This window comes from Pogoniulus pusillus, chromosome 34 (assembly GCF_015220805.1).
Source record: "Pogoniulus pusillus isolate bPogPus1 chromosome 34, bPogPus1.pri, whole genome shotgun sequence".
Lineage (NCBI taxonomy): Eukaryota > Metazoa > Chordata > Aves > Piciformes > Lybiidae > Pogoniulus > Pogoniulus pusillus.
In genome coordinates, this window is record NC_087297.1 from 6,383,860 (window position 1) to 6,410,520 (window position 26,661).

At 44.4% G+C, this 26,661-nt stretch overlaps 1 protein-coding gene across 4 annotated transcripts in view; it reads right to left on the minus strand.

Annotated features, from left to right (window-relative positions):
• Positions 1 to 13,609: 13,609 nt before the first annotated feature.
• TRAPPC8 (trafficking protein particle complex subunit 8) overlaps positions 13,610 to 26,661 on the minus strand; it is a 50,917-nt gene continuing 37,865 nt past the window's right edge. For 2 of the 4 annotated variants that reach the window (XM_064170449.1, XM_064170447.1), the window contains 6 exons: positions 25,182 to 25,367; positions 24,531 to 24,632; positions 18,129 to 18,176; positions 16,671 to 16,816; positions 15,395 to 15,484; positions 13,610 to 14,657 (listed from right to left, as the gene is read on the minus strand). In XM_064170449.1, coding sequence (XP_064026519.1) covers positions 14,423 to 14,657; positions 15,395 to 15,484; positions 16,671 to 16,816; positions 18,129 to 18,176; positions 24,531 to 24,632; positions 25,182 to 25,367 — 807 coding nt within the window. In that variant the 3' untranslated portion in view covers positions 13,610 to 14,422. The remainder of the gene's footprint in view (positions 14,658 to 15,394; positions 15,485 to 16,670; positions 16,817 to 18,128; positions 18,177 to 24,530; positions 24,633 to 25,181; positions 25,368 to 26,661) is intronic. The other 2 variants (XM_064170448.1, XM_064170450.1) reach the window with 1 other exon arrangement.

The window sequence follows — 26,661 nt, forward strand, 5'->3', positions numbered from 1 at the left end:
GCAATCTAGCCACTGAAAGACTTCAGCTGCTGTTATTTGGCACTAAATTGGCTCTGCCACGAGGCAACAATCAGCCCTATACGTTTTAAAAGCATAGCTTTCTGCTGCTGAGCTGCAGGAAAGCATTTGCTGCCTGGCACCAGGCTGGGTTGTGCTGCTGAGCAGCTTGATCTTGCCCAGCTGAAGGCAAACTGCTGGTGCACACAGGCTGAAGCAGAGGATTTCTGTCCAGACTGAACAAGCCAGCAACACTGCAGCTACAGTCCACAGCCTTAGCCTGCTGGTGTCTGCAGAGCACCAAAGTGTTCAGCTCTGGAAGCCAAAAGTGCATTAAACTCATCTGGACTTTGCACTGAAACTGGCTCAAGGTGCTCCCAGTCTGAAAGGTCCCTCACTGCCTTTGGCAGAGAAGTCCTGCTTTGCAGCTGAGAGCAACACCTGGCAAACTGCAGACAGACTCAGTTCTATTCTTCCCCTTTACACTGCTCTCCTGAGACCCCACCTGGAGTCCTGTGCAGTTCTGGAGCCCCCAGCTCCAGAAGGACATGGAACTGTTTGAGCCAGTCCAGAGGAGGCCATGAAAATGCTCAGAGGGCTGCAGCAGCTCTGCTATGAGGACAGGATGCAAGAGTCAGGTCTCTGCAGCCTGGAGAAGAGAAGGCTTTGAGGAGACCTTGGAGTGACCTTCCAGTATCTGAAGGGGGCTGCAGGAGGCCTGGGGAGGGACTATTGACAAGGTCTTGTAATGACAGGATGAGGAGTAATGGGTTTAAGCTGGCAGAGGGGAGATTTAAACTGGCTCTTAGGAAGAGGTTCTTTGCAGTGAGGATGGTGAGAGACTGGCACAGGTTGCCCAGGGAGGCTGTGGAGTCTCCCTCTCTGGAGATACTCAGAACTTGCCTGGATGTGTTGCTGTGTGATCTGGTCTAGGTGATCCTGCTCTGGCAGGAGCATTGGACTGGATGAGCTTTGGAGGTCCCTTCCAGCCCCTGACATTCTGTGATGGTTTAGCACCAGACATGGTAGAGTTGGGTAATAGTTGAGCTCCATGATCTGAAGGGTCTTTTCCAACCAAAACAGTTCTGCACTCTTGTAGGTCTCCTTACAGTCAGACAGAAGGGCTGAAAGAGTGAGCCAAGCCTGCAGCACCTGAGTGCAATGGAATTTCTCCAGGCATTGAGCCATTTGTCTTCTATCTAACTGAGAGTGGGGAAAGAGTGAAAAATATACATTTATTCTGCAAAACCTGATTTAAATTTTCCCAAATCCAGAAAGCTGAAAACTGAAGGCCTTGGTTCATGGATCTGTAGCTCAAAACTAATTGCTAAAACTGCTACCACAATAAGATCAGTTAATTAGGGCTCTCTGGTTCCTTGAGTTCTGGAGGACATGACCATCTAACTTTGCTGTTTGTATGCTGCAATGTACTGAAAATAGAAAAGTTACACATGGCAAAGTATTGATTGATTGTCTCAGAAAATAAACCAAGAAGACAAAACAGCATTAACCAATTATACAAATCTTTAAAAGGCAAACTTGGGGAAACAACATTTCCTTCTGTTGCACTTTTGTTTGGAACTGCAGGCTGTGCTGCTGAATTAATTTTACAGCTGAGACACAGCTAATCCACAAATAAGCCTGTTACAGCTGGTGGGCATTGCAAAAGAAGTGCCTGCCAATAGGCACACATGGCATCTGGAGCTTGAAGGCATTTTCAGGGGGAAGACTATGTCTGGAAATGTATTAAAACTTCAGGAGCAGGTCTCCACAGAAATATGTATCCACACAAATTCTATATGGGATCACAGGGTGTTAGGGGTTGGAAGGGACCTCCATAGATCAAGTCCAACCCCTCCTGCCAGAGCAGGAGCAGAGATTCTAGCGCAGGTCACACAGGAACACATCCAGACAGGGCTGGAAAGTCTCCAGAGGACAAGACTGTAGATTCACATAGAATCAGAATGATAGAGGTTGGAAGGAACCTCTGGAGTCACCATCCCTGGGGGTGTTCAAGAGGAGACTGGATGAGGCACTTAGTCTAGTTGAATGGATAGGGCTGGGTGCTGGTTGGACTGACAATCTTGGAGGTCTCTTCCAACCCGGTTGATTCTATGATTCTATGATCTAATCCAATCCCTCTGCCAAAGTGGGATCACCCAGGGCAAATCACACAGGAATACATCCAGACAGGATGTATTCCATCCACAGCCTCTCTGGGCAGCCTGTTCCAGGGCTCTGCCACCCTCACAGTGAAGAAGTTTCTCCTCACGTTGGAGTAGACCCTTCCGTGTTCCAATTAATATCCCTTACCCCTTTTCTTATCCCAGGACACCACTGAAAAGAAGCTGTCCACTTCTTCCTGACACTCACATTTCAGATGTGTGCAAACCCCTGAAAAGCAGCTGCATGGACAAGAAAAGCTGTTGTTATGGGTCCCACTGGTAGAAAATTGTCTTTTACAAAGAGAAACTCATGCTTCTAAGTGAATTTCTTCTACAGAATGAACTAAAAAGATAGCCTCATTTTAAGGGTCATGTCACAGTATCACAGTGTCACCAAGGTTGGAAGAGACCTCATAGATCATCAAGTCCAGCCCTTTACCACAGAGCTCAAGGCCAGACCATGGCACCAAGTGCCACGTCCAGTCCTGCCTTGAACAGCTCCAGGGATGGCGACTCCACCACCTCCCCGGGCAGCCCATTCCTACTACCAACATCTGTTTTCAGTACATCAAACATTGAAGCACAGAAGGCATTTGAGCAGAATTGTTAGTGGTAGAGGTGAGCTCCTGCTGCTTCTGGAGTCATTGGCTCATCTCCTGCTTTTCATTGGGAGACCAGAATGTTAGCCTGCATGTTCAGGGCTGTGTAAAACCCACAGGTGACAGATAGAAGAGGAATTTAGTTCAGAGCACTTCTGAAGGTATTTAATTTCCAAGAAATGTGGCAATTTCAGCTGTTTCAGATCTGAAAGAGGAAAAGTAGGCTCATTCACATCCTCTCCCTGTCTGCAAGATGTGATGCCACCCAGAGAGTACCCTCACTGTGTGACTGCTGGCATTTATTACAGGCAGGCAATGTCAGATTTGTTAAACACCCAGAGGCCAGTCCAAAGCTGTGGCTGCAGTGGAGATGAGGAAGAACTGAAATGCAACCAGCAAGGCAAACCAGAGGTCACCCAGCTCCTGTAGGTACTGCTCTGCTAATTAAAATGCCATTCAGAGCAACCACCTGGGCATGTGCTGAGTTAGGTAATGGCTTCAATGGAATGATTCTCACGTTCAAGCATTGGGTGCATGATGAAATGCTTTGGGAAATGAATCTGTCCTCCAAAGAAAGGTGGTTTCAAAGAGCTGCTGGTAGTAGATTCTCTAGCTGAAAAAGAGATTTCTGTGTTGGTTGAACTGTAGAGAGCTCCACACTGGTAGGAAAGATTCATTCTGACTATATATAACTAAATTGAAGCCATGTGAGAATGGCTAATTAGAGCCCCATTAAAGCTATGTGTTCCACATCATTTAAGGGCAAGTATAAAAGGATACCAGTAGCATGAAATTTAACGAGGAGGAGGAGGAAATTCCTGCTTTATATGGGAATGGATTGCTAATAAAGGCTTTAATGTGAGTAAATTGATGTTTTAATGCTAATTATTGAACTCCATTGTGTATTGTTAAACTTAACTGCATGCGAAGGAGTAACTATAACTTGATACGTGCTGGCCTCTGCCTAGCAGTCTGCAAAAGGCACTGCAGAGTCAGAGCCATGAGCCAGCTCTGTGGAACATTTTGGTTGGTATCATGGGCTGAACTGTATCATAGAATCATGAAATCAGTCAGGGCTGGAAGGGACCACAAGGATCATCCAATTCCAACCCCCCCTGCCATGCCCAGGGACACCCTACCCTAGAGCAGGCTGCACACAGCCTCAGCCAGCCTGGCCTTAAACACCTCCAACCATGGGGCCTCAACCACCTCCCTGGGCAACCCATTCCAGCCTCTCACCACTCTCCTGCTCAACAACTTCCTCCTCACATCCAGTCTGAATCTCCCCACCTGCAGCTGTGCTCCATTCCCCCCAGTCCTGTCACTCCCTGACAGCCTAAAAAGTCCCTCCCCAGCTTTTTTGCAGGCCCCTTCAGATGCTGGAAGGCCACAAAAGGTCACCTGGGAGCCTCCTCTTCTCCAGCCTGCACAGCCCCAACTCTTTCAGTCTGTGCTCTCAGCAGAGCTGCTGCAGCCCCAGTGGCCCTTCTCTGGAAACGTTCCAGCACGTCCACATCCTTCTTGTCCCAGGGGCTCCAGAACTGGATGCAGTACTCCAGGTGGGGTCACAGCAGAGGGGGAGAATCCCCTCCCTGGCCCTGCTGGCCACACTTCTGCTGCTGCAGCCCAGGCTCTGCTTGGCTTTCTGGGCTGCAAGTGCACACTGCTGGCTCCTGTTGAGCTTCTCCTCCAGCAGCACCTCCAAGTCCCTCTCCTCAGGGCTGCTCTCCAGCCACTCACTGCCCAGCCTGGGTCTGTGCTTGTCTATATCTGCTGTTAAAACGAGTGGCAGGGCTCAGAATCACCTTTGCATTGCTTCAACAACACTCTCCCTACAGCCTGCAACACTGTCTGTAAACTCAGATTGTACACAGCCAGTCCTGAATACTCATGGAGAAGTTTGCATTAGGTTTGCAGCTGCTCTCCCACTAGCACTTATGCAAGAAAATATTTCCAGTGGTACTAAAACAATTGCTCTTGGCCTAAGAAGTTAGCAAGTTTCATTTCGGTGTGTTTGATTGCTTCCTACCTTTATGGGTTTCCAACAGACATGATTCAACCTCTGGTTTAGCTTCTGGAGCAGCACTGGAGAAATATAACAGCAAGTCAAGTCCAGCAGTGTGCCCAGGTGGCCAGGAGAGCCACTGGCATCCTGGCCTGGATCAGGAGCAGTGTGGCCAGCAGGACAAGGGAGGTTCTTCTTCTCTTGTACTCGACACTGATCAGGCCACACCTTGAGTGCTATGTCCAGTTCTGGGCTCCTCAATTCAAGAGAGATGTTGCAGTACCGGAAGGTGTCCACAGGAGGGCGACAAAGCTGCTGAGGGTCCTGGAGCAGAGCCCTGTGAGGGGAGGCTGAGGGAGCTGGGGGTGTGCAGCCTGCAGAAGAGGAGGCTCAGGGCAGAGCTCATTGCTGTCTGCAGCTGCCTGCAGGGAGGCTGTAGCCAGGTGGGGTTGGACTCTGCTGCCAGGCACCCAGCAACAGAAGGGGACACAGTCTCAAGCTGTGCCAGGGGAGGTCTAGGCTGGATGTTAGGAGGAAGTTGTTGGCAGAGAGAGTGATTGGCATTGGAATGGGCTGCCCAGGGAGGTGGTGGAGTCGCTGTCCCTGGAGGTGTTGAAGCAAAGCCTGGATGAGGCACTTAGTGCCATGGTCTGGTTGTCTGTCTAGGGCTGGGTGTTGGACTGGGTGATCTTGGAGGTCTTTTCCAACCTGCTTGATTCTATGACTCTATGGTTCTATGCTGTCTCCCAGAAAAGGGTTTCTCTATCAAAGATAACTCAAAATAGGAGTTATAAGAAAGAATTGTGCCAGCTCTGGATCTTCCTAGTGCCAAACCTGCTGTGAGAGCTTTGCCAAAGTCACTCATTCTGTAGCTCTTGCTTCGAGGCTGGATACAACATAGCAGGTTTGGGTCTTGGTCTTGTCTCAGGAGAACAGAAATCGTTCTCTGGGCTGCACAAACTGTTTGCAATAACCACGCAGCAAGAGGATGACAATTTTGAACAAACATGCCATTGGGGAGCTCTTCAATGTCTTTCATCTTCTGAGGTTTGCTGTCTTTTCCCAACAGAGGAACTGCACACAGCACAAACAGCCTGGATCAGTGGTGCTGCTGGAGGCTGCCTAGGGAGCAGCAAACGCATTCCATGTGGCCAGCCTGAGGTGAAGCCAGGGTGCAGGCTGTTTAGAAGAGTTAGTTTCTCAAAGCTGTAGGGAGCTTTTCTTCCACACTTATGGTGGTCATCCAGTCAAGCAAAAAAATGGGAGTGGGATGCACATGGGTACAGACACTGGTTAGAGCCTCGTATGGTGTTTAAATCCTAAAGCAAGAAAAGCTTTGCAGCAAAAGAACCTGTTTGACCAAAGAAACTCTCTCATCCTTTGTAGGAAGCTCTTTTCATCCTCAAGCAGTCCCTAGGTTTAAAGTAGTTTTCTCCTTTGCTCTGTCAAGGAAAATCAAGATCATGGTTCCCTTTGTGAACTCTCTGAGCTGCTTCCTCAGCATCAAAATGAAGAGGTCATCTGCACAATAGAAGCAGGTCTTTCAACCCCTAGGTAGAGACAGCTTTCCAGCGTGGATGCAGCCACAGTCATGGTCTTGGGGAGCTTTTTAAGATAGTCTTTGTAAGTTGATTCACAGATCCAGCCTTCAGCTCTGAGAAGACACAGTGCAGTGCAGTCCAGAGTGGATCTGTGCAGTCAGTAAGTGTAAAGTACTTTTCTTGTGGTTAGATCTGCCAGCAGTCCCATGACTACTCACTGAACCTCTGGATATGCCCCAGCAGACTTGTGATGCCAGCAAGGATTAATATGGATCCTTGATTTTCAAAGCCAGGATAATAGAGTTCAAATGTGTCTAAGACCCCACATGTACTATGTGCTGGGATGAGCTCAGCCTGTCCTGGCAGCAATGGTTCAGTGTAAAAATCTGAAGAGTTTAGGATTTGTATCTGGAAGCTTCCATACTTAATTTTAAAAGCACATTAAGAACATCCCAGCTGTTTATTCTGTCTGAAGGAGAGAATCCTGCTGCAGGTCCTAGTTTATCCCCTTAAGGAAGCCAAGTGCTTCCATTGGAACAGGTTGCCCATGGAGGCTGTGGCTGCTCCCTCCCTGGAGGTGTTCAAGGCCAGGTTGGATGAGGCCTTAAGCAACCTGTTCTAGTGGGAGGTGTCCCTGTCTATGATGGGGAGTTGGAGCTGGAAGAGCTTTGAAGTCCCTCCCAACCTAAACCATGCTGTGATTCTATGATTTCTCTTGCACAGGTTTCTCAAAGAAGTGTCTTCTACCCAAGCAATCTGCTTCCTAGCAGTGCTAACCTGCTCAGCTCCAGAGAGCAGAGGTCTGTAGGAGCTCAGAAGAGCTTTCTCCTCCTTAGAGAAGGATTTAGATTTCCACAATTGTTCACTACAGGGAAGAATTTCAGGTTCTCAGAGCCCACAGCAGATCTGGTCATCTGCTTATCCCCATTACCAGTAAAATGCATCCCAGCAACCCAAACCTCTATCTTTAATCATTCAATGGTATGCAAAGACAGAGAGCAAAAAGAGGATGAAGGTTTTGCTCATCTTCTGCAGCAAGAGTGACTTTTGACATGTTCCTGCATGAACCAAATTGCAAATGAAGAAGGTAAGCACACAAATTGTGCTTTTCTAAGTCACAACCAAGTTGCACATCCTTCTCAGTCAAGTAATTGTAGGATTATGAATGTCTCCACAAACATAAATGTAAAGACAGCATTCTGCTTGCCATTCATTATGTTAATCCCTTGGTTTTCTTTGTTTAAGTTCATGTTCCAAATGTTATTCTTGCCTGTATGGTTTGGATGTTCACTTTTGTAAGCAAAAAGTCAGTCCACTGAAGTCATTTACACATCAGAATAGTTGACTGAGCACAAGACTCAAATACTGAATTTTAATAGAGAGGAAAGTAAAAAATGCCAGCAGGTACTGAGCTAAATCCACATTTAGCTTTGACTACTGCTGAGAAATGCTTAGAAGTCAGAAGTTTGATTGTTTAGTAATCAATAATGATAATAATTTAATAATAAGGCTCTGAGGAGATTTTCTTTACTGTGGTCTTCCAGTATCTGAAGGAGGCCTACAGAAAAGCTGCTGAGGGACTTTTTAGGGTGTCAGGTAGTGATAGGACTAGGGGGAAGGAAGCAAAACTAAAAACTAGTAGATTCAGATTGGCTGTTAGGGAGAAGTTCTTCCTCATGAGGGTGGTGAGACTCTGGAAGGGGTTGCCCAGGGAAGTGGTGGAAGCCTCATCTCTGGAGGTTTTTAGGGCCAGGCTGACTGGGGTTCTGAGCAACCTGATCTAGTGTGAGATGTCCCTGCCCATGGCAGGGGGGTTGGAGCTGGACAATCCTTGTGGTGGTCCCTTCCAGCCCTGATGATTCTATGATTATTTGCCTGCAAGATGCTTTCTTTCCTGCTAGTCAATGTGACAAGTGCTCTTGAGCAAGAGCATTTGTTTTCCTTCCAAAGCCTTGCATTTTATTTATGATTATTACACAGTTAATGTTTTAATCCTGAATCTTGGCACCTGCTAGAAGTAATCTGTGCAACAGGTGCTAGGAAAGATGGAGGACCAACATCTCACTTTCTGTTCAACCACAGCATTAGTGCCTGTGTGGACACTCTCAAGAGGAATCATTCTATGGTTTCCTTGTCTTGAATTAAGTTATGGTTGTGCATGACATTAGTTTAATTAGTATAATTGCCAGTAAGTCAAACAGCTGCAATGGCTAATTATGCCATTACACATAATTACTTCTCTGAGTTATAAATGCAAGATTGAAAGTGGTGTGTACAAGCATTGGTCTAGTATTAGCCAGCCATAAGAGGTCTTCACATTCATGAATCAGGAGTGAATGAGTTGCATCCACACATGGAGACCGAGCAGAATAAGGTTTCCTGCCAGACAGGACTTGATAAAACATGCCTTGTAAACTGTGGTCATCTTGAAATGAAAACAATTAGCACGGAAAGGAAGATGTTACTCAGCGGGAAATGAACATCCCTGTGCTCTGCCTGCCTTCATTGTGGCCAGTGTCTGATATTAGACTGAAAATGATCAGTTAAACTTGCAGGGAATAAGGGAGAGGGAGAGAAAGGGAGAGGGAGAGAAAGGGAGAGGGAGAGAAAGGGAGAGGGAGAGAAAGGGAGAGGGAGAGAAAGGGAGAGGGAGAGAAAGGGAGAGGGAGAGAAAGGGAGAGGGAGAGAAAGGGAGAGGGAGAGAGAGGGAGAGGGAGGGAGAGGGAGAGGGAGGGAGAGGGAGAGGGAGAGAGAGAAAGAGAGCGAGAGAAAGAGAGAGAAAGAGAGAGAAAGAGAGCGAGAGAAAGAGAGAGAAAGAGAGAGAAAGAGAGAGAAAGAGAGAGAAAGAGAGAGAAAGAGAGAGAGAGAAAGAGAGAGAAAGAGAGAGAAAGAGAGAGAGAGAAAGAGAGAGAAAGAGAGAGAGAAAGAGAGAGAAAGAGAAAGAGAGAGAGAGAAAGAGAGAGAGAGAGAAAGAGAGAGAGAGAAAGAGAGAGAGAGAAAGAGAGAAAGAGAGAAAGAGAGAAAGAGAGAAAGAGACAGAGAGAGAAAGAGACAGAGACAGAGACAGAGAAAGAGAAAGAGAAAGAGAAAGAGAAAGAGAAAGAGAAAGAGAAAGAGAAAGAGAAAGAGAAAGAGAAAGAGAAAGAGAGAGCCTGAGCCCTAGCTCTCCTCACCCCCACAAAAGGGCTAGGAGACTTTCAGATGAATTGATTATCTCCTCACTTCAGCCTACACATCAGAAGCCTCAGATGAAAGTGTAGTGCAATAGAAATAAGAGGATTTCCTCTTCCTTGGCAGCTACCACTCTTGAAAAGTTCCTATTTGCCATTCCCCAGCTGTGCATTTTTAAATCAAAGTGCCTTATGGAGGACTGACAACTTCCATTAACTTCAAGGTTAAAAGTCAGGCAGGTTACCAGTGACAAAATACTTTGCAGACATCTGTAGCATTCTGCCTTCCTCCCTGCCAGCATTCTTGGCAGAGGAATGGATTGCTGAGAGACTGGAAGCTTTCCCATATTTTATTTCCAGGTAAACCAACCATTTGAACTTGGGTCTGAAGCCTTCATAGTTTTCTAGTCCCCAGCTCTGGGGGAAATGAGGAATTTTATTTCACTGGGAATTACAGAGTTACTGGAAATGCCTTCTGAAAACCCTCCACAAAGGAGAATTGACATCCTGCTTGTCCCATCTCTCACTTCCATCTCTGATATGAACATCTGGGCTTGAATAAGCCATCTGTAGGCCTAACTATTGGGTTTTATGGCAAGGTTTTCACAGTGGGGAAGCTCCAGAGATGGCTTCTGTATAGAAGCTGCTTGGAAGCTTGAACTACGTCCAATAGAGCCAATGCTCAGCCAGCTCCAGGGTGGACCCACTGCTAGCCAAGCTCAAGCCCATCAGCAATGATGGGAGCACTTCTATGACAATGTAATCAGGAAAGGGGGAAAACCACAACCAACCAACACCACCACTCCAACAAACAAACCAATGATAACAACAAGAAGCAACAACAAAAACCCAACCCAAGCCTGCTGTGGAACAGAAGCAGGAGAGAGAAACAAGAGCATGTGAAGGAAACAATTCTACAGTCAGAGAGGTCTGTAAAGGAGAAGGAGCTGCTCCCAGCAGCCCATGGTGAAGAGTGGTGAGGCAGGCTCATGGAGGTCCACAGTGGAGCAGATACCCACCTGCAGCTGCTGGAGGGCTGCACACCAAAGCAGGTGGATGCACCTGAAGGAGGCTGTGACACTGTGGGAAGCCCATGCTGGAACAGGCTACTGGCAAGACCTGTAGGCCCATAGAAAGAGAAGAGTCCATGCATGAGCAGGTTCGATGGCAGGACTGGGGACCTTGTGAGGGACTCATGCTGGAGACCTTCTTTACTGAAGGTCTGCACCCCATGGAAGGCACCCACCCTGGGGCAGTTTGTGAAGAACTGCAGCCCCTGGGAAGGACTCAAGCTGGGGAAGTTTAGGGAGGGCTGTGTTCTGTGGGAGGGCCCCCATGCTGGAGCAGTGCTCATCCTGCCCTGTGGCTTCAGCACCTTGCTTTCCTTGGCGTGGCCAAGCCTGCTTTAGCTGGGAGTGCTGCTAACTTTGATCTGCTGGGCAGGCAGCACTGTGCTGCTGGCACCATAAAGCTGCTGTGGGATTCTCTCTGCCTCACAAAACAGCCAGCTGGCAAGGCAGGTGAAATTCACACGGGAAATACACATTCAGAGCAGATTCTGCAATGTTACTGCTTCAAGAACACCAAGAAGAGCCCTACATGACAGAACTGTTGAGGAGTTCTGCTACCCAGGTATCCTGACACAGGATGCTGCAGGATAATAATCCATTTGCAACTGGGAGTGGAACTTAACCCAACACAGGTAAGGACTGAACAGAATAAAATATTTTGGGAGGACAAATCACCTGCATTAAGTTGTGCAGAATGCTTCATGCTACCTTGGTCGTGGACCAAACTTTCCCTGCAGAAGTATTCAGGTTAGTTTTTGTCTTCCAGCTTCCTGTCTCTCTCTACTGGAGATTCAGCCAGGGGATATGGAAGGAACCCCCCTGCCAAGCAATTAGGGCTGTTTGGAGTTGGCTTGATGTAGAAAGGTGGTTGAGACTCAACTATTGTGAGCTGCAGCAGAGGAACCATGGATAAGAGAGTGAAAGAAAAGAGGTTTTAAGGTGTGGACTTTAAAAACAGCTGAGTCACTCCTGTTGTACACTTCCATACATCAGAGAGGACACTGACTGTGACCAAAGTCTGTAGAGAAGTTCTCTGTGTTCATGCATGCAGAAGTGGAAGAAATAACCTCTTCAAACCTCGTCCTGTTCCCTGAGCAGCAGGTATCAGCATTCAGCACCAGCCTTGTCTCGGCACGCAGCCTGCTGGGAAGCAGAGTGTCATAGCAGAGAAATGGGATAATTGAAAAGGAAAATGTTTCAGCACTTAGGACAACTTCTGCCAGGCTCTCTGAACTCAGCCTCAACAACTGACTGGCAGACAGAGTCTGCCAGTGTCTCTGTCAATGGAATAGGTTGGCCCTGACCCTCTTCAGAAAGTGAGACACATCAGACAAAAGACAACAAGACTCATCCTCATTTCAGCTCACAGCTCTTAATTTTATGCTGTGACTCCTCCAAAGAACAGATGCATAGCCAAAGCTGTTCCCAGATTCCAAGTAATGGGAGGACAATTTCCAGCACCTTGACTCCTCTAATTACAGTGACAAGCCTCCTGAAATCTCTGCTGTGGTCCTTCAGCTGAAACAGAAATGCAGGCGTTCCTCAATGGTGTCTGTAGAGCTGAGAGGAATGAGAGGATTAATTAGTTGCAGTTCATAAAACAATAAGATTAAAATCCATGAGTACCTACAGAGTGTAATTGGCAATAACGATGCAATCGCCACAGTGCGAGGAGGGCAGGATTGGGCCCAGGTACTTCACATCTGGAGCAAAATATATTGATTACATTAAGAGCATGGGACAGGGAGAAGCCCAGATCAGATCTTTCAGTAAAGAAATTTTTCTTAATACCAAATGTAAACCTTCCCTGGTGTAACTTGAGGCCATTTCCTCTCCCTCTATTACTTGTTACTAGGAAGAAGACACCATAGGATCATATCACAAAATCAATGATCTTGGAGGTCTCTTCCAATCCAAACCATTCTATGGAAACAAAGCCCAAAATAAATTCTCTGTTCATTCATCTATACCACCTGTAATTCCATTCTCCCCCAGGCAGTCTCTCTGGCTGGATGACAGCTTCCAGTAAGGCAGCTCTGCTTGCATTTTACAGCTGAAGACTAATCACAGAATGATAGGGGTTGGAAGGGACCTCTGGAGATAAAGAGCCAAATCCCCCTGCCAGAGCAAGATCATGTAAGGCAGTTCACACAGGAACTGTCCAGAGAGGTTTTGAAAGGCTGCAGAGGTGTGTTTGTGGGTACAGCCAGGAAAGAGAAAATTTACTTTAGATCCATATGAAAGGTTCAGTGTATTACTGAGCTTCCTCAGGTTTAAGTAATGAAAACCACCCAAGCTAATTAGTTTTCATGTTCAGCATACTATCTATAGACTCTCCTCCTCCCCAAACCACAGGGGTTTCTTTTTCACTCTAGCACTTTGGCAAGATGTTTCTCACAACATAAAACCCCAAATCAATTAATTATCTTTTCATCTTAACAAACATGCTACACACAAGTGCCCTTGCTTCCTTCACACAGCCCTGCCTACCTTAGGCAGCTGCTACTCAAGAATCACAGAATTAACCAGGTTGGAAAAGACCTTGAGATCATCGAGTCCAGCCTATCATCCAAAACCTTCTACTTAACTAAACCACAGCACTAAGTGCCTCATCCAGGCTCCTTTTAAACACCTCCAGGGACAGAGACTCCACCACCTCCCTGGGCAGCCCATTCCAACGGCCAGTCACTCTTGCTGTGAAGAACTCCAAGCACAGCCAGTAACAGGTATTGCAGGGAGCTGAATTCTAGGGGTTGTGCCTGGGAGCACTGGGTAAGAGCTCAAAAAGCAAATACAACAACAACAACTTTCAATGTACACACCAACACTACATGTGCCAACATGACAGGAAGTTCACTCCGGCAAAGAGGACCAAAATGAAGACAGTATCCCAGAATGGTTGGGGTTGGAAGGGACCTTAAAGATCCTCTAGTTGCAACCCCCTTGCCATGGGCAGGGACACCTTGCATTAGCCCAGGTTGCTCAAGGCCTCATTACAGAGTGTTATCCATGCCTAGAGATTGCTACAGCTGCATTAAAAGCAAGGAATAAAAGGTCCCAAGTCCATCATGAATATGGTGTCTGTTTTATTCTATTTACAGTACATTTGTTATAAATATAATACATTTCTTGAAAATCTGGAGTAGATTTCTTCTTTATTCCTTGTTTAAAACAGATCAGTTGTATAGTTACATCATAAAGCAAGTGACAATTTGAATGACAATCCCATGGCTGCCAAATAGTGCATTCTGTGGTGAGATGAATGAGAAAAATACTCAAAACTGGTCAAAGGAAGTTCTGAAACAACCTTAGGTGGGACTTGTATGTAAACCCTGAAAGGTTTCCATAAACATGAAAGCTCAAAACAAAAAAAAAAAGCTTCAACCTGAAGAACTGAGGAACAGAAGTGGGTTTGAAACACCTTATTGAACTTTACAGTAGGGTTGGGATTTACCATGATTAACGGCTTCAGACAGGAAGAAGCCAATGAGGGCTTCTCTTCCTGAACCACATCCTCATACAGCCACAAATATTAACACACCATGCTGGAAGTTGTAACAGCAGCCAAGTCGTGGTTTTGACAGGGCATAGGACATACAAACGTGTTCAGATTTGGAGTTGTTGAGTATTTTGTGTTATGAAGATCTCAATTACCAGAGAAGAAATACGTTACAAAAGGATAAATTTATTTCAGTCCAACGTGCGTTGCATTGAGAAACAAACCGACAAAGCAGTCTGAAGTTTGCTATTTGCTTTCCTACACGACCTTTAGTAACAAGTTAGGTGTTTGAGGTGCTATTTCCAAAAACTGCAGCAAAATGTCACCAGGAGAAAAGAATCCCATTGATTTAAGTGTCATCTTTTAGGGGAAGTGGTCAGATATTATTGATGATGATCAGTGCAGGCATGGAGTTCTGCTGACTCGTTTCAAACAGAGTCGCTTGGTCCGCTAACTTGGCAAATACTCTGGGGGTTCCGAGGTTGTAGACACCTGTGTGGACGAAGCAAGCCTTCAGCTGCAGGCTACAGACCTCCTGGCTTTTCAGCTGGAGCCTGTACTGCGTTTGCCCAAGCCATGTGAAAGATCCGTGGATTTCTAGTGCTTCTGGGCTGAAAGATAGGACAACAAAGTTATTGCTCTGCATTCGCAGTTCACACAATTCCCTCAACGTCAAGTTCTCCCAAGCAGCCAGAACACAGTGCCCTTCGCTGCCCCTTACAAAGAGATGCTTGTTAATGCTTTCCAAAAACTTCTTTCCAAAAGCCAGCAACTGGAAGCTACAGTTATTTATTGGCCATTTTGGATGGAAAGATGTACACCATCAGTTGCCCTTGATAACTTGGAAGCTGCTGAGTCTTTTTTTCACTGCCTGCAATAATTAAGTCACTGCCTTCCCCAAGTGCATTCTGCTCACTTTGTTTCTCACACCACCACTCTGCTCCTTAAGATATTCAGGTTTGTCTAGCAAGACAAAGCTAGACTTGGAAAGGATAACAGTTGCAACCTGTACTTCTGTATAAACAGAACTGTACTTAAGTGAAGTTGCTGAAGCTCAGATTTCGCTAGTTCAAAAGCACTTCCCCTTTCCCAGAAGAGATCTGCAGAGTTTAACCATTTGAGAGTCACAATTCAAGCTCCTGTCTCAGCAGTTGTCAGCAGCAAAACTGAGCACTGACTGAAGACTCTCATTTGGCCATATCAATATTCTATCACCTTCCTTTAATTTACAGAGAAGCTACTATTGGAAAAAATCCTATTCCAGATCTTTGATACAGTTCAACCTTTACAAGACTTCTCAAAACTACGTTTCTCCAAAAATGTTACTTGATTAAGATTCCCACATTACCTTGTTGTTTTATGTCTCAAATCAATCATTACATCTACAACAGCCTGGGAACAATTGGAAAGCAGGAGAGTGACAGGTACCAGGCAGAGGCTGCAAAGATAAATAGTTCCACAGTAAAGGAAATAAGTCTTACTCTGGGTAGTCTCAATTACACACTTCAACAGTTAAATTTCAAGCAATATAAAATGAACATGCAATTATCCGTTATGTAATAGTCAGGGCACATAGCAGTATCATCACTTACACAGCTTTTGTGACAAAAGCTGTTCAGACAAAGGGCAGTGGCTCAGCTGAGCCAAATCAAGTTATCACTTCCCTTTGTCCAGCTGAGAAAGACCAGCAAGAGCATGAAGAGTATCTCAGTTCAGAATGGGTAACATGGGCCACTATGCTGCTGTGAAACACAGGTCAGCATGTTTTGTCTAGGCACCTGCCTTCTGCACTGTCCTGTAGAGAAAGGCATGCAGCCTGAAGTTTTAGCCAGTACAGTGCCCAAAGAGTTGCACATACAAGTCTGGTGTTAACTTAAGCCTTTACCCTGAATAAAACTAATACAGTTAGTTGACAGAGTCCAGAGGAAGGCCACAAAAACGATCAGGTGGTTGGAGCACCTCTGCTACAAAGATAGGCTGAGAAAGTTTTTCAGCCTGAAGAAGAGTAAGCTCCGGGGAGACCTAATAGCAACTTTCCAGTACTTGAAGGGTGCTACAAGAAGGATGGAGAAGGACTGTGCACAAAGGCCTGCAGTTAGAGGACAAAGGGCAATGGGCTTCAAACTAGAGAAGAGCTGATTTGGATTGGATGTTAGGAACAGGTTCTGCACTATGATGGTAGTGGAACACTGGAACAGGTTGCCCAGGGAGGTAGTTGAGGCCTCATCCCTGGAAATACTCAAGGTGAGGCTCAACTTGGCTCTGGGCAACCTGATCTAGCAGAGAATGCCTCTGCTGACTGCAGAGGGACTTGGATTGGATGACCTTCAAATTCCAATTCCAACCCAGACCATTCTATGGTTCTGATGATAACCTGCTTGTGCACATGACTGGGTTTGTAAATAATGATGCAGCAAGAGAGACTTCAAGATGTTCACAGGCAAGAACACAAATGACTGCATCTGAAACAGCTCTACACAGGCAACAAGTGATTTGTACCAAATAACAATGGAGGTGTTCAAAACCAGACTGGATGAGGCCTTGGGTAACCAAGTCTCTGAGGCCCTTTCCAGGATAAGTCATTCTATGATTCAAATGTTTCTAGAGAAGAATGTTGTACGAACCTCTTTTGATGAAAAGAATGACTGAAGGACTCTGGATAATGAAGACTTGTCTTGATAAGATTAGAAAGCTGCTCTGGGGTTGGTCTTGCAGGTACTGCTGTGCTTTCTGGTCGAAAAAACTTTAAGAGAACCGTTTCCGGTAATTCCTGAAACACAAATTCAGAATGACATTTCAAATGGCAGAAGGTACTGTGCAATGACACAACACAAGAAATTCAGTCACAGGAGCTACAATTTTCCATACCTCCAGGGAAATAAGCTTACAACATCACAAAACTGACAGCTTTTCTCAATGTGTATTGTGTGTGTGAGCTACTGAAGGAATTCAGATGATTTATCTATCCGAAAAGATGGTAACAGATTTCACAGCTGCTTGTGAAGACACTGTGCAAGTTTCACAAAAGCATGCTGCTGTGGCTGTGGTTTTGCTAGTGCTTGGGTTTGACTTGCCTCTAAGAACTGAGGGACAGTTCCCTGTTCAGCAGCTGTACCTAAGAAAAAGCAGTAAAAATCCATCACCTGCCCTGAGAAGCTCACAGCAGGAAAGCCAGCAGCCAAGTTTCCCAGAACAGAGCCAAAGAAAAGAATGCAGAAGTTTCTAGGACCATGCTAATGATGACAGAAAGATTTAGTGATACAGAGTATCTTAAAAAACTGTCAGGCAAGCTCTTGCAGGCAAAGTTCTCTTTGTCCCCAGCTGAAAGCCCAAGTCTAACTACCACACTGCTTGGGATTCATCCTAACCCTGTGGCATGATCAATCTCTGAAGCAGAACAAATCAGATACAGAAAGATACACCACCAAACGAGGCAAGCAGGCTGCATTTGGCTCAGCACTACAGCAACTCTGTCCAACAGCATCTAATCTGTTTTGCAAACAGCATTTATTTTCCTTTGTCCCCTTATAAATCTATTCTGCAAAAAGTCCACCTTTAACATGAAATATATCTCAAAGACTTGGAGCAGCAAGTGTGACTAACTACTAAAAGCAAGAAAAAAGATTTTAAAAAGCCACCAAAGTAATTCCTTTTTTGCTTATCAGTGATGGATTGTCCCTTTTGAGTTGGAAGGAAATGCTACAGGCAACAAAACCTGACTCAAAATAAGAGAGACACTGAGCCTTCTGTAACAGTTATGAACAGCTCAGTTAGCATTGTCCAGCACTGGTAATAATAGGAAAACAGCCAATGTTTTAAGCTTGTAATTCTTCCCTTTTGAAGGGAATTCAGTAAGAAAAGAGAGATTTCACAGCAGCATTGAAATCTATTGTAGCTGATGAATTTATTTGGTGCTTCCACCCTACCCTCCGGGTACCTAACTTGATGAAAATTGACAGCACAAAAGACATTGGCCTTTGAAGTGATCTTTCCCCTCAAATTTCAATCCAACCAATTCTTCAGTGCCTCTTCAACCACAAATTAGTGTCCTACACACTGCAGTTTGCCCTAGAGTCCATTACCTGTTCCAAGTCCTCCCAATCAGAACTCCCGAGTATTTTTTTAAATCCCTACAAAAGACAAACACGAAGGATTATCTCTACAAACAGACAAGGACATCATGAAATGCAGCAGGCACATTTACTGGTGAAAGTGCAGAGTGTTGTTAAGATTTCAAACCTTTAGTTCTCATATCACACCTCTACAGAAGGGCTGGAAAGCAGAGACATTACCCAGTTACCATCACAGAGCTAAGCCTTAATTGCAGCCAGCCTCTGGGTGTCAGATTCAGAACGGATGTCTGTGAGTCTCCAAGTTCAGCTGCTCAAAGTCTAGGGCTTTTGTAACTCTGTACCTAGAACAAAGGCTAACACATGGCATTTAGTACATGATTCTCTTACCTAAAGCTTCAGGGCAGAACTAGCCATAGCTGAATGGCTCAGGGGACTCAGAGGAAATGCTAAGTTTAAGGATGCATCAAACTGCCCTTCTCTAGAACTTGTCAAATTGATCAAGTCTACAAACAAAACAAGCCCAAAAAATGCCCACATCTACTTGGGCACCTTCCCCTTCCCTTCAAAATATACACCAAGGAGAACCAAACCAAGAATTAAACCAGGTGTACTTTGTTGCTGAGCTCCTAGAATACCAGCTCAAGCGGAGCACTGCCTTTTACAAAGGCGAAGGCACAGCTGATGCCTGCTTGTTGACTCATCATTGTTCCTTGCAAAGCCTCCAGAAGCGCCACGGGCTCCAACAGACAACAAGCATCATGTATCTTACACACAAGGGCCACAACAACAGCCAAGGTACTGCCTTCAAAAATGCTTATGCTGGAAATTGAGGGTCTCATCCCCACATACTGCTAGAGGGTCATACAAGCTTGACAGATGACGCTTTGGTCATTCCATGCATCTTTTGCATTATCTGATAGAGGTCATAGACAGGTCTGCCCACAACACACTCCTTAACCTCTTACAATGCAATTTCAAACCAAGGAGTTCTCCCTCTCCATCAGATGGGTAGAAACGATGGCATCTTCTCACCATCACTTTAAAGGATTTTTCTACATATTAGACAATTGAAAGGTTGCAGTTTTAAAACTCATCTTGTCAATGACTGTCTCAGTGTGCTCTTAAACCAGAACAAAAATTAAACACCATAAATCACAAGTTGAACAATCCTTCTGAATGTGTGTATGTGCTCAGCTGGGAACGACAGACCAATATGCACAGCACAGAAGGGAACCCCTTGAACAACACTAAGCACAAGCAAAAGCATATATGAAAGCAACTGAGTAAGAGTGAGCCATACAGAACCTAAATGATGTGCCTTTCTCTCTTTCTCATTTTAAAACCTCAGTTTAAGTTGGTTCTCATCTATATTCATTCTAGTTTCTAACTACAGAAATAACTCCAGGAACAGTATTTTACCAAGATTCCACTGAGTTGCATCCACATTAAGCACCAAAGTTAGCAAAAATTATCACCTCTGAAGTGCCACACTGTCAAAAGGCCTGGAGCCACACTATGGATTTTGCTTTGGACTAGCACTGGTCTAATATACAGGGCTGAAGGAGCAGCCCAGAAGCACATCAGAAGCAATCCCAGAGCACAACTCCATATGGGAGGTGTCCACTTCTTGTAAGAGTGCCATGAAAACAGGGAGACTGGGTCCAGCATCCTAAAAATCCCAAGCATGACCACACTGATGGAATCTTTGTCTCATTTAGACCTCAGTCAAGGCAAATGTGCACATGCACAAAATTTCAGCAGCATGGATTTTCTCAACGTGCCAGCACACCCAGGTGACAAACCTCTGGCAGGCTGCTTCTCACTCTCCAGCAGTGTGAAGTCTTTGCCAAGTGTGACAAATGTCCCAGCCTCAAGCAATTACCACCATCCCACCATACTGCATTATAGAATCATAGAATCAAACAGGTTGGAAGAGATCTCCAAGATCATCCAGTCCAACCTAGGACCCAGCCCTAGCCAATCAACCAGACCATGGCACCAAGTGTCCCATCCAGTCTTTTCCTGAACACCTCCAGGGACAGCGACTCCACCACCTCCCTGGGCAGCCCATTCCAATGCCAATCACTCTCACTATGAACAACTTTCTCCTAACATCCAGCCTATATCTGCCCTGGTGCACCTTGAGAATGCGTCCCCTTGTTCTGTTGCTGTTTGCCTGGCAGAAGAGTCCAACCCCCACCTGGCTACAATCTCCCTTCAGGTAGTTGTAGACAGCACTGAGGTCACCCATGAGCCTCCTCAGGTGTTTCTCTTTGGGATCCTTTGGACTGAATTCATAGAGTTGATATAATCACTTTGGCTGGAAGAGACCTTTGAGATTAAAAGGACGTGAGAGACAGCAATAAGAAATAAGATTGATCAACAGCCCTGACTGCAAGTGGAATTTTAATAAGCTATTTGAAGATTTTGCCCTTTTGCTAAGATAAGGTAGAGAGGTCAAAACCAAGAGATTGAACAGCTGCACTTTGGATGCACTCAAGGTGACCTTCACTTAAACTGATTCCTAAAAGCAAGTTTCAGGAGAGAAGCAGAACCCATAGCATTGGCAAAAAAAAAACCAGCCATTAGCTGATTTTCATTAGGAAGGCTTTTTACTAACTGCACTCAAACAGCTCTTGCTAGCACATCTGTTCAGATCTGTTCACTTTAACACCTCATGAGATTTATTCCTCACGTGGCTGGTGGCAACCACAACATATCACTTTATAGCACATTTTATGCTTCTGATTCAAGGAAATAAACTACCTGGCTTTCACACACACACACTAGAAATGGCCAAAAGGCCATTTTCTCAAAAATAACAGTGAAATAAAAGACAGGAAGATAAATGTTTTCCATATTATCCAGACACCTTTCTAGATCAAACAAATAAATGCTTTAACAGAATCAACATTAAGTCTTCTTTTAACATGCTGTGTGTCACAGTTCCAAACCTCTAGAATATAAAAGGTGCCAGTAGTTCACACATCACCTGCTAAGCCTGTATCTCGTACCCTAAGCTCAAAGGCAGTTCAGTGAAATAAGAAAACCCTGTAGTGTAAATGAGAACAAATAATTCCCTGCTCAATGACAGAAACCAAATAAACTTCTGAGCTGTAGTTATTGTTGGCTGGAGTAGAATGAAAACAAGTTTAGAATTCACAATTCTGTTCTGAAGAGGCAAGGGAAGGAAAGGCTGCACGTGGATTTGAGCACCCAAGAAAAGTTTGTATAGAATACTACTGCCATTTTATTTCTTTTTATGTGGGTACATACAGAAATTCTACCTAGAGAGGGATTTTAAGCCCACCCCCAACCCCATGCCTCACTACTTCGTTTTATAGAAACAGGAGGTTTTATCTTGATTTTATCAGATGCTCTTTCAAGTTATGCTCCTGTGATACAGGAATAATCCCACCCTGCTATCTGTCCACATCCCTGTTGCATGCATTACATGATCCACAATGAGCCAAGCAGACAAAGAACCACCTGTTCTTGCACCTCAGTCAGCAGACCAACATCTCAGACATCTGAAGTTGACTTCGTATCAGTGCATCTAACTACCTACCCACCAGCAACTGCTTGCAGAGCCTGAGAAACACAAATGTGCCAATAAATGCAACCTACTGCTCTTCTACTACAGTGCTTCACTGCAGCTTTATTTTCCTGAACAGTTCTACAAGCTTCTAGAAACCCAAACTAAATCCTTAAAAGCCTGCAAAGAATCATTCTGAGATCACAGTATCACAGTATCACCAAGGTTGGAAGAGACCTCACAGATCATCAAGTCCAACACATCACAACTGACAAAGCAGAAGCCAAGCAGTTCACAGAATTTAAATAAAATAATAAGCTAAGCTATCTTGATGTGTTTGGTGTCATTATTTGATGAATTCATAGAATGGCTTAGGTTGGAAGGGATCTCAAAGATCATCCGCTTCCAACCCCCTGCCATAGGCAGCTAAGATTTGAGTCTTTTCTCAGACTACACAGACACAAAGAAGTGCAGACCTATCTTGTTTGTGTTTTCTCCTTGTGCACTGTGAGATTGTTCTTGTTTGGGCATGGTTGTATTGCCAGAGACACAAGAATTCCTTTGCTGTCTGCAACAGCATGAAGCAGGAGCAGTTTAAGTCAAGAAGAAAGAAGCTGAAGAAGGGAAACAGAACACAACAAGGGAGATGACTCTCATCCCTCTTCAGAGTCTGCAAGCAAATGCAGTTTTATCAGAACCGAGCAGCCCTTTATCATTTAAGAACTGCAACCCGCCGTGTGTTGGTAAAAAGCATGCGCCTCCGTCTCCCTCTGCTGTCTAGACCACAGAAAACAACTGCTACACTGTCAGCCGCAGACACTCAGGAACAGCCTATTCTCCCCATCCCTGCTTAGGACCTAGAGAGTAGAGACTGCAAGATAAACTATTTGAATGTTAAAATAAATCTCAACCCCATTTGCTGAAAATGTCCAGTTAGAAATATGTTTAGGTTCAGATTTTCTCCCCCCTCAGCTTTTCACTGCTGGTGAAGACAATACAAAGGTAATATGCAATCCTCAGTAGATTATGTGTATATTATTTTCTCCACCTAGCCTCATTCCATCTTATCTGGGGGATACTTTTAATTGTTAAATGCAGAGTGAATATATTGCTGCAAAGTCTCAAACTTTCTTATATCACACCTCATGCTGTACATGAGCATTTCTCAAACCTTAGCAGTCTTGAGGCTTTCAAAACCCAAGTTAAATCTGGACCTAGGTTACCATGAGGACACAGACTTTATAAACAACAACCACTGTTCTTACAGCAGATTTCAGCTGCACCACAATGCAGCTGCTTCCAACAAAATGCTTCACAGCAATGTTCCTTACACTGGACAAAGTGAGGACAATAATCAATGCAGCATCTTTCTCATCAATTAATACTATTACAACTGCACTCAAGAAGATTACAGACAGAGAATGTTAATACTCCCCAAAACATACTGAGGGTACACTGGGATCTTCCATCTCATTGGTGCCTGGATTCATTCTTTTATTCTTTCATTCATTCTTTGACGTTTAAAGCTGAATTGAATGCAGGCCACCAGAGTTGCAGTGCAGTCAAAAAGTAATGCATGTTTCTACCCCATAACATGTTCACTCATTTCAAGATGCAGACGTGACTCATTCCTACTTCTCTTCCCACCTATTTGCCCAAGCCAGAGCTCAGAAGTCTACTGTTCTCAGTCCTAACTTTCAATGCCTACAGTGTGACCTGCTGTTGCACATACACCTTAAGACAATAAAGATAACACAGCTGACATCAATACAGTATTGCTCAGCATAGCTTAAGCCCATGTGTGCATAAGCTTTTTTTTGGACATGGGGTGTGAAGTCACCATCTTCAGACATCAGATCTCAGATTTTCCTGGTTTTCAGTACCACTGAGCATTGGCAGGTTTAGCTCCAACTACAGGCCCCTTTCAGCCTATTCCCATCTATTCCATAGCACAAGAAAACAAGCGGGAAAATTATCTTGATAATGTAGAAGTCCTTACAGGCTTAGGAAGCAAAGTCAAGTGCACAGCTTCAGAGTGATTTCTATTTTTGTTACAGAAACACTTGTCCTATGTCTCCTTGACAAAATTCATGTCTACTACTACTTGCTGCAGCTTTGAGCAAGGACTCACTAAAACCTGTTTGCAACATTGGTAAAACCTAAGGAGAAATGCACTAAAGCAAGAAGAGGAGCAGTGCCCTGCTCTGGAGAAGACTAAACAAGCACAAGAATTGTTTCTCCTGTTTTGTACGCTAGACTTCTTCACTCATACAAAGTGCACTACCTAGCATGGATGATTTTCAACACATTTCTCTACAGCTTCCACAGTTGTTACTGATTCATACAGCAGGAGACATCCACCAGTTTCTCATAGGGTAGTCAGCCTCTAAAACTTCCAGGTGAAGCAATAGCTATTAACTGATCAGTTCCAATGGAGATTCCAATGGCTTTTCAACTGCTCCAGCCTTTTTTACTGTTCTAATACTTCACACTAGGCCCACATTTACAAGTTGTGCAGAGTAGCACCATTTACAATGTTTATTTTGTAACATTCAAAAATAAGAGCACCATTTTACTATTCACTTTGTTATGAAACAGTAATCAACTTCAACTTAATACCATTAGTAAGCTGCTAGTCCTACCCTGAAATACCACAGAACAGTTTACTCCAGTGACTGACTTGTATGTACATTTACTGCTTTTCATCTTTAAACTGAGCCCTGTGTCAACAGAGTTGACTGATCCAAGTTGAAGTTAGTTTGAATTACTAATTATAATAGACTCTACAAAATCAACCAGAGTGATTCTCTTACAAGCAAATATATCAAGTCTCTTGTGAGAAAGAAGCAATTGTAAAGAACTTCACACTGCATTACCTGCTTCTGAGGAAAGGATAGAGCCTCCTTCCCAACTGTGTTAAGGGCAACATGATGCTGGCCCTCCAAAATAAGCTGTTTGTTGTCTTCCACAACATAGGCCTATGGAATACAACACAAAAGACATTAGCATACCTGAAGATATCATGAGCTTCAAAACACAGAACTGCTGACCTTCCTCATAACCTAAGTGGAAGATGTTGCCCTGTTTAAAATCTGTAGGCTAGCATGACTTCTGTGCATGCTTTTCATTTTGCAAGCAAAGACATCTCCTCAAGTTCAGACTGCCAGTTTCCACTACTTAGTGTTTGCATGCTGGTCAATCAGATCCTCTTCTGCAAAAGAGATTGAGTCGCTCTTACAGTTCCATGACAAAAGCAAACATTAACAAATCTCTTGGCTTAAGATTTCAGACTTTTCCTCTTTGGAGGAGAGAACTTATAAGAACTGGGTATACACAGAATAATACAAAACCACTTCAGCATATTTATTACAGTTAAAGCTATTGTCTGTGATTTTTGACACAGTTTTAGTTCATTTAGCAGCTTTCAGAAAGAAATCCACATAAATGTTCAGGACTGCAGATCAAAATAGTTTCTAACAGCCACATTTCATGACCCAATGACCACAAAGACATGCAACCACACCTACCTTCCACAGCACAACAACGTTCAAATCGACTTCATTGCATCTCTGTATTAATCTGACTGTCTCATCAAATGATTGCTTGGCAGCCCTTTGAGATCCATGAGGATGAGATTGCACATGTGTTCTTCTAAATTCAGAGAACAAGCTTTGAAACAAAAAGTCTGCACAAGGACTGGCTGAGCTTATTATCTGGAAGAAAATAAAACCAAACAAGAAAGTGCTCTGAGAACAGGATGCAAGCTGACATCTGTGACTCTCACAACCTATCACTGCAGTGGCTCAGCTCCATTATCTTGCTCTGTCTGCAATTACAAGCTTACAGAACATTGCCTCTTGGTTTTTGTGCCTGCCCTGTTAGAGGTCACTCCTGATTACTGAGCTAAGGTGGAGAAACAGAAGATTTATTCCTTCAGTATGAGGGTGGTGAAACTCTGGAATAGGTTGCCCAGGGAAGATGGTGGAAGCCTCCTCCCTGCGGGTGTTCAAGGCCAGGCTGGATGAGGCCTTGAGCAGTCAAGTATACTTGAGAAGATGTCCTGGCCTACAATGGGGAGGTTGGAGTGGATGATCTTTGAGGTCCCTTCCAATCTAAACCATTCTATGATTCTGTAATTTGCCTCAAACTAGAAAAATCAAGCTTTAAGCTTTGATTATTGCCACCAGAAAGCCTATTGTGATACATCAAGTGCAATGGAGAGAGCTGAAGCATCCAACTCCCTCCCAAACTAACCCACATGCAAGTCATTATTGCTTATAAATGTCTTCCTGGAGATATCTAGATTTATTTATCCAGGTCAGGAACATATATTTTGCTAGCAATGGCAGATTACAGACTGCACAGTTTATCCCCCATGATAAATGCCACAGCCAGAAGAACTGTGCTGTTTATCTCATTTGTGCTGCATTTTTCCAACAGCAAAAGCAGTGGTTTTAAGACTGATAGCAATGACACTGAAAGACAGCAGGTAACATAAGAAACTGTAGCTTTCTATCCCCTCCCAGAAATGTTAACTGCTCCAGAATACGCAGTGGCAGAGCTGCTAATCACTGCGGTAGCAGAATGCTTTTGGAGTAACTCTATAGAAGGAAGGGCCATCTCCACATCCCTGCACTAGAGAATATTTTCTTAGATGATGAAGATGAAGTCCCTGCAGCTTCTCCAGCTCCAGCAATGCACATTTTACCTCACATTTTTAGTCCTAACTAAAATTTATATTCCTATCAAATGAAATGTCAGTGAGTAGGTTTTCCTTGGCTTTTAAAAGCTGTATTCATACATGGAAAATGTGCTCTGGGCAGAAAATAAGCATTCTAACATCCAGCTAACTAAACCCACTGCCCTAATGTAGATTCCTGACATGATGCAAGTGGCCTGCTTTCCTTCAGGGTTTGAGAAAGCATTTGCTGGGCCAAGACCATTTGCCAAAAGGATTCTTCTTCAGAAAGGAGGTGCATGCTTAATCTTTTCTTAAGAAAGCATGGC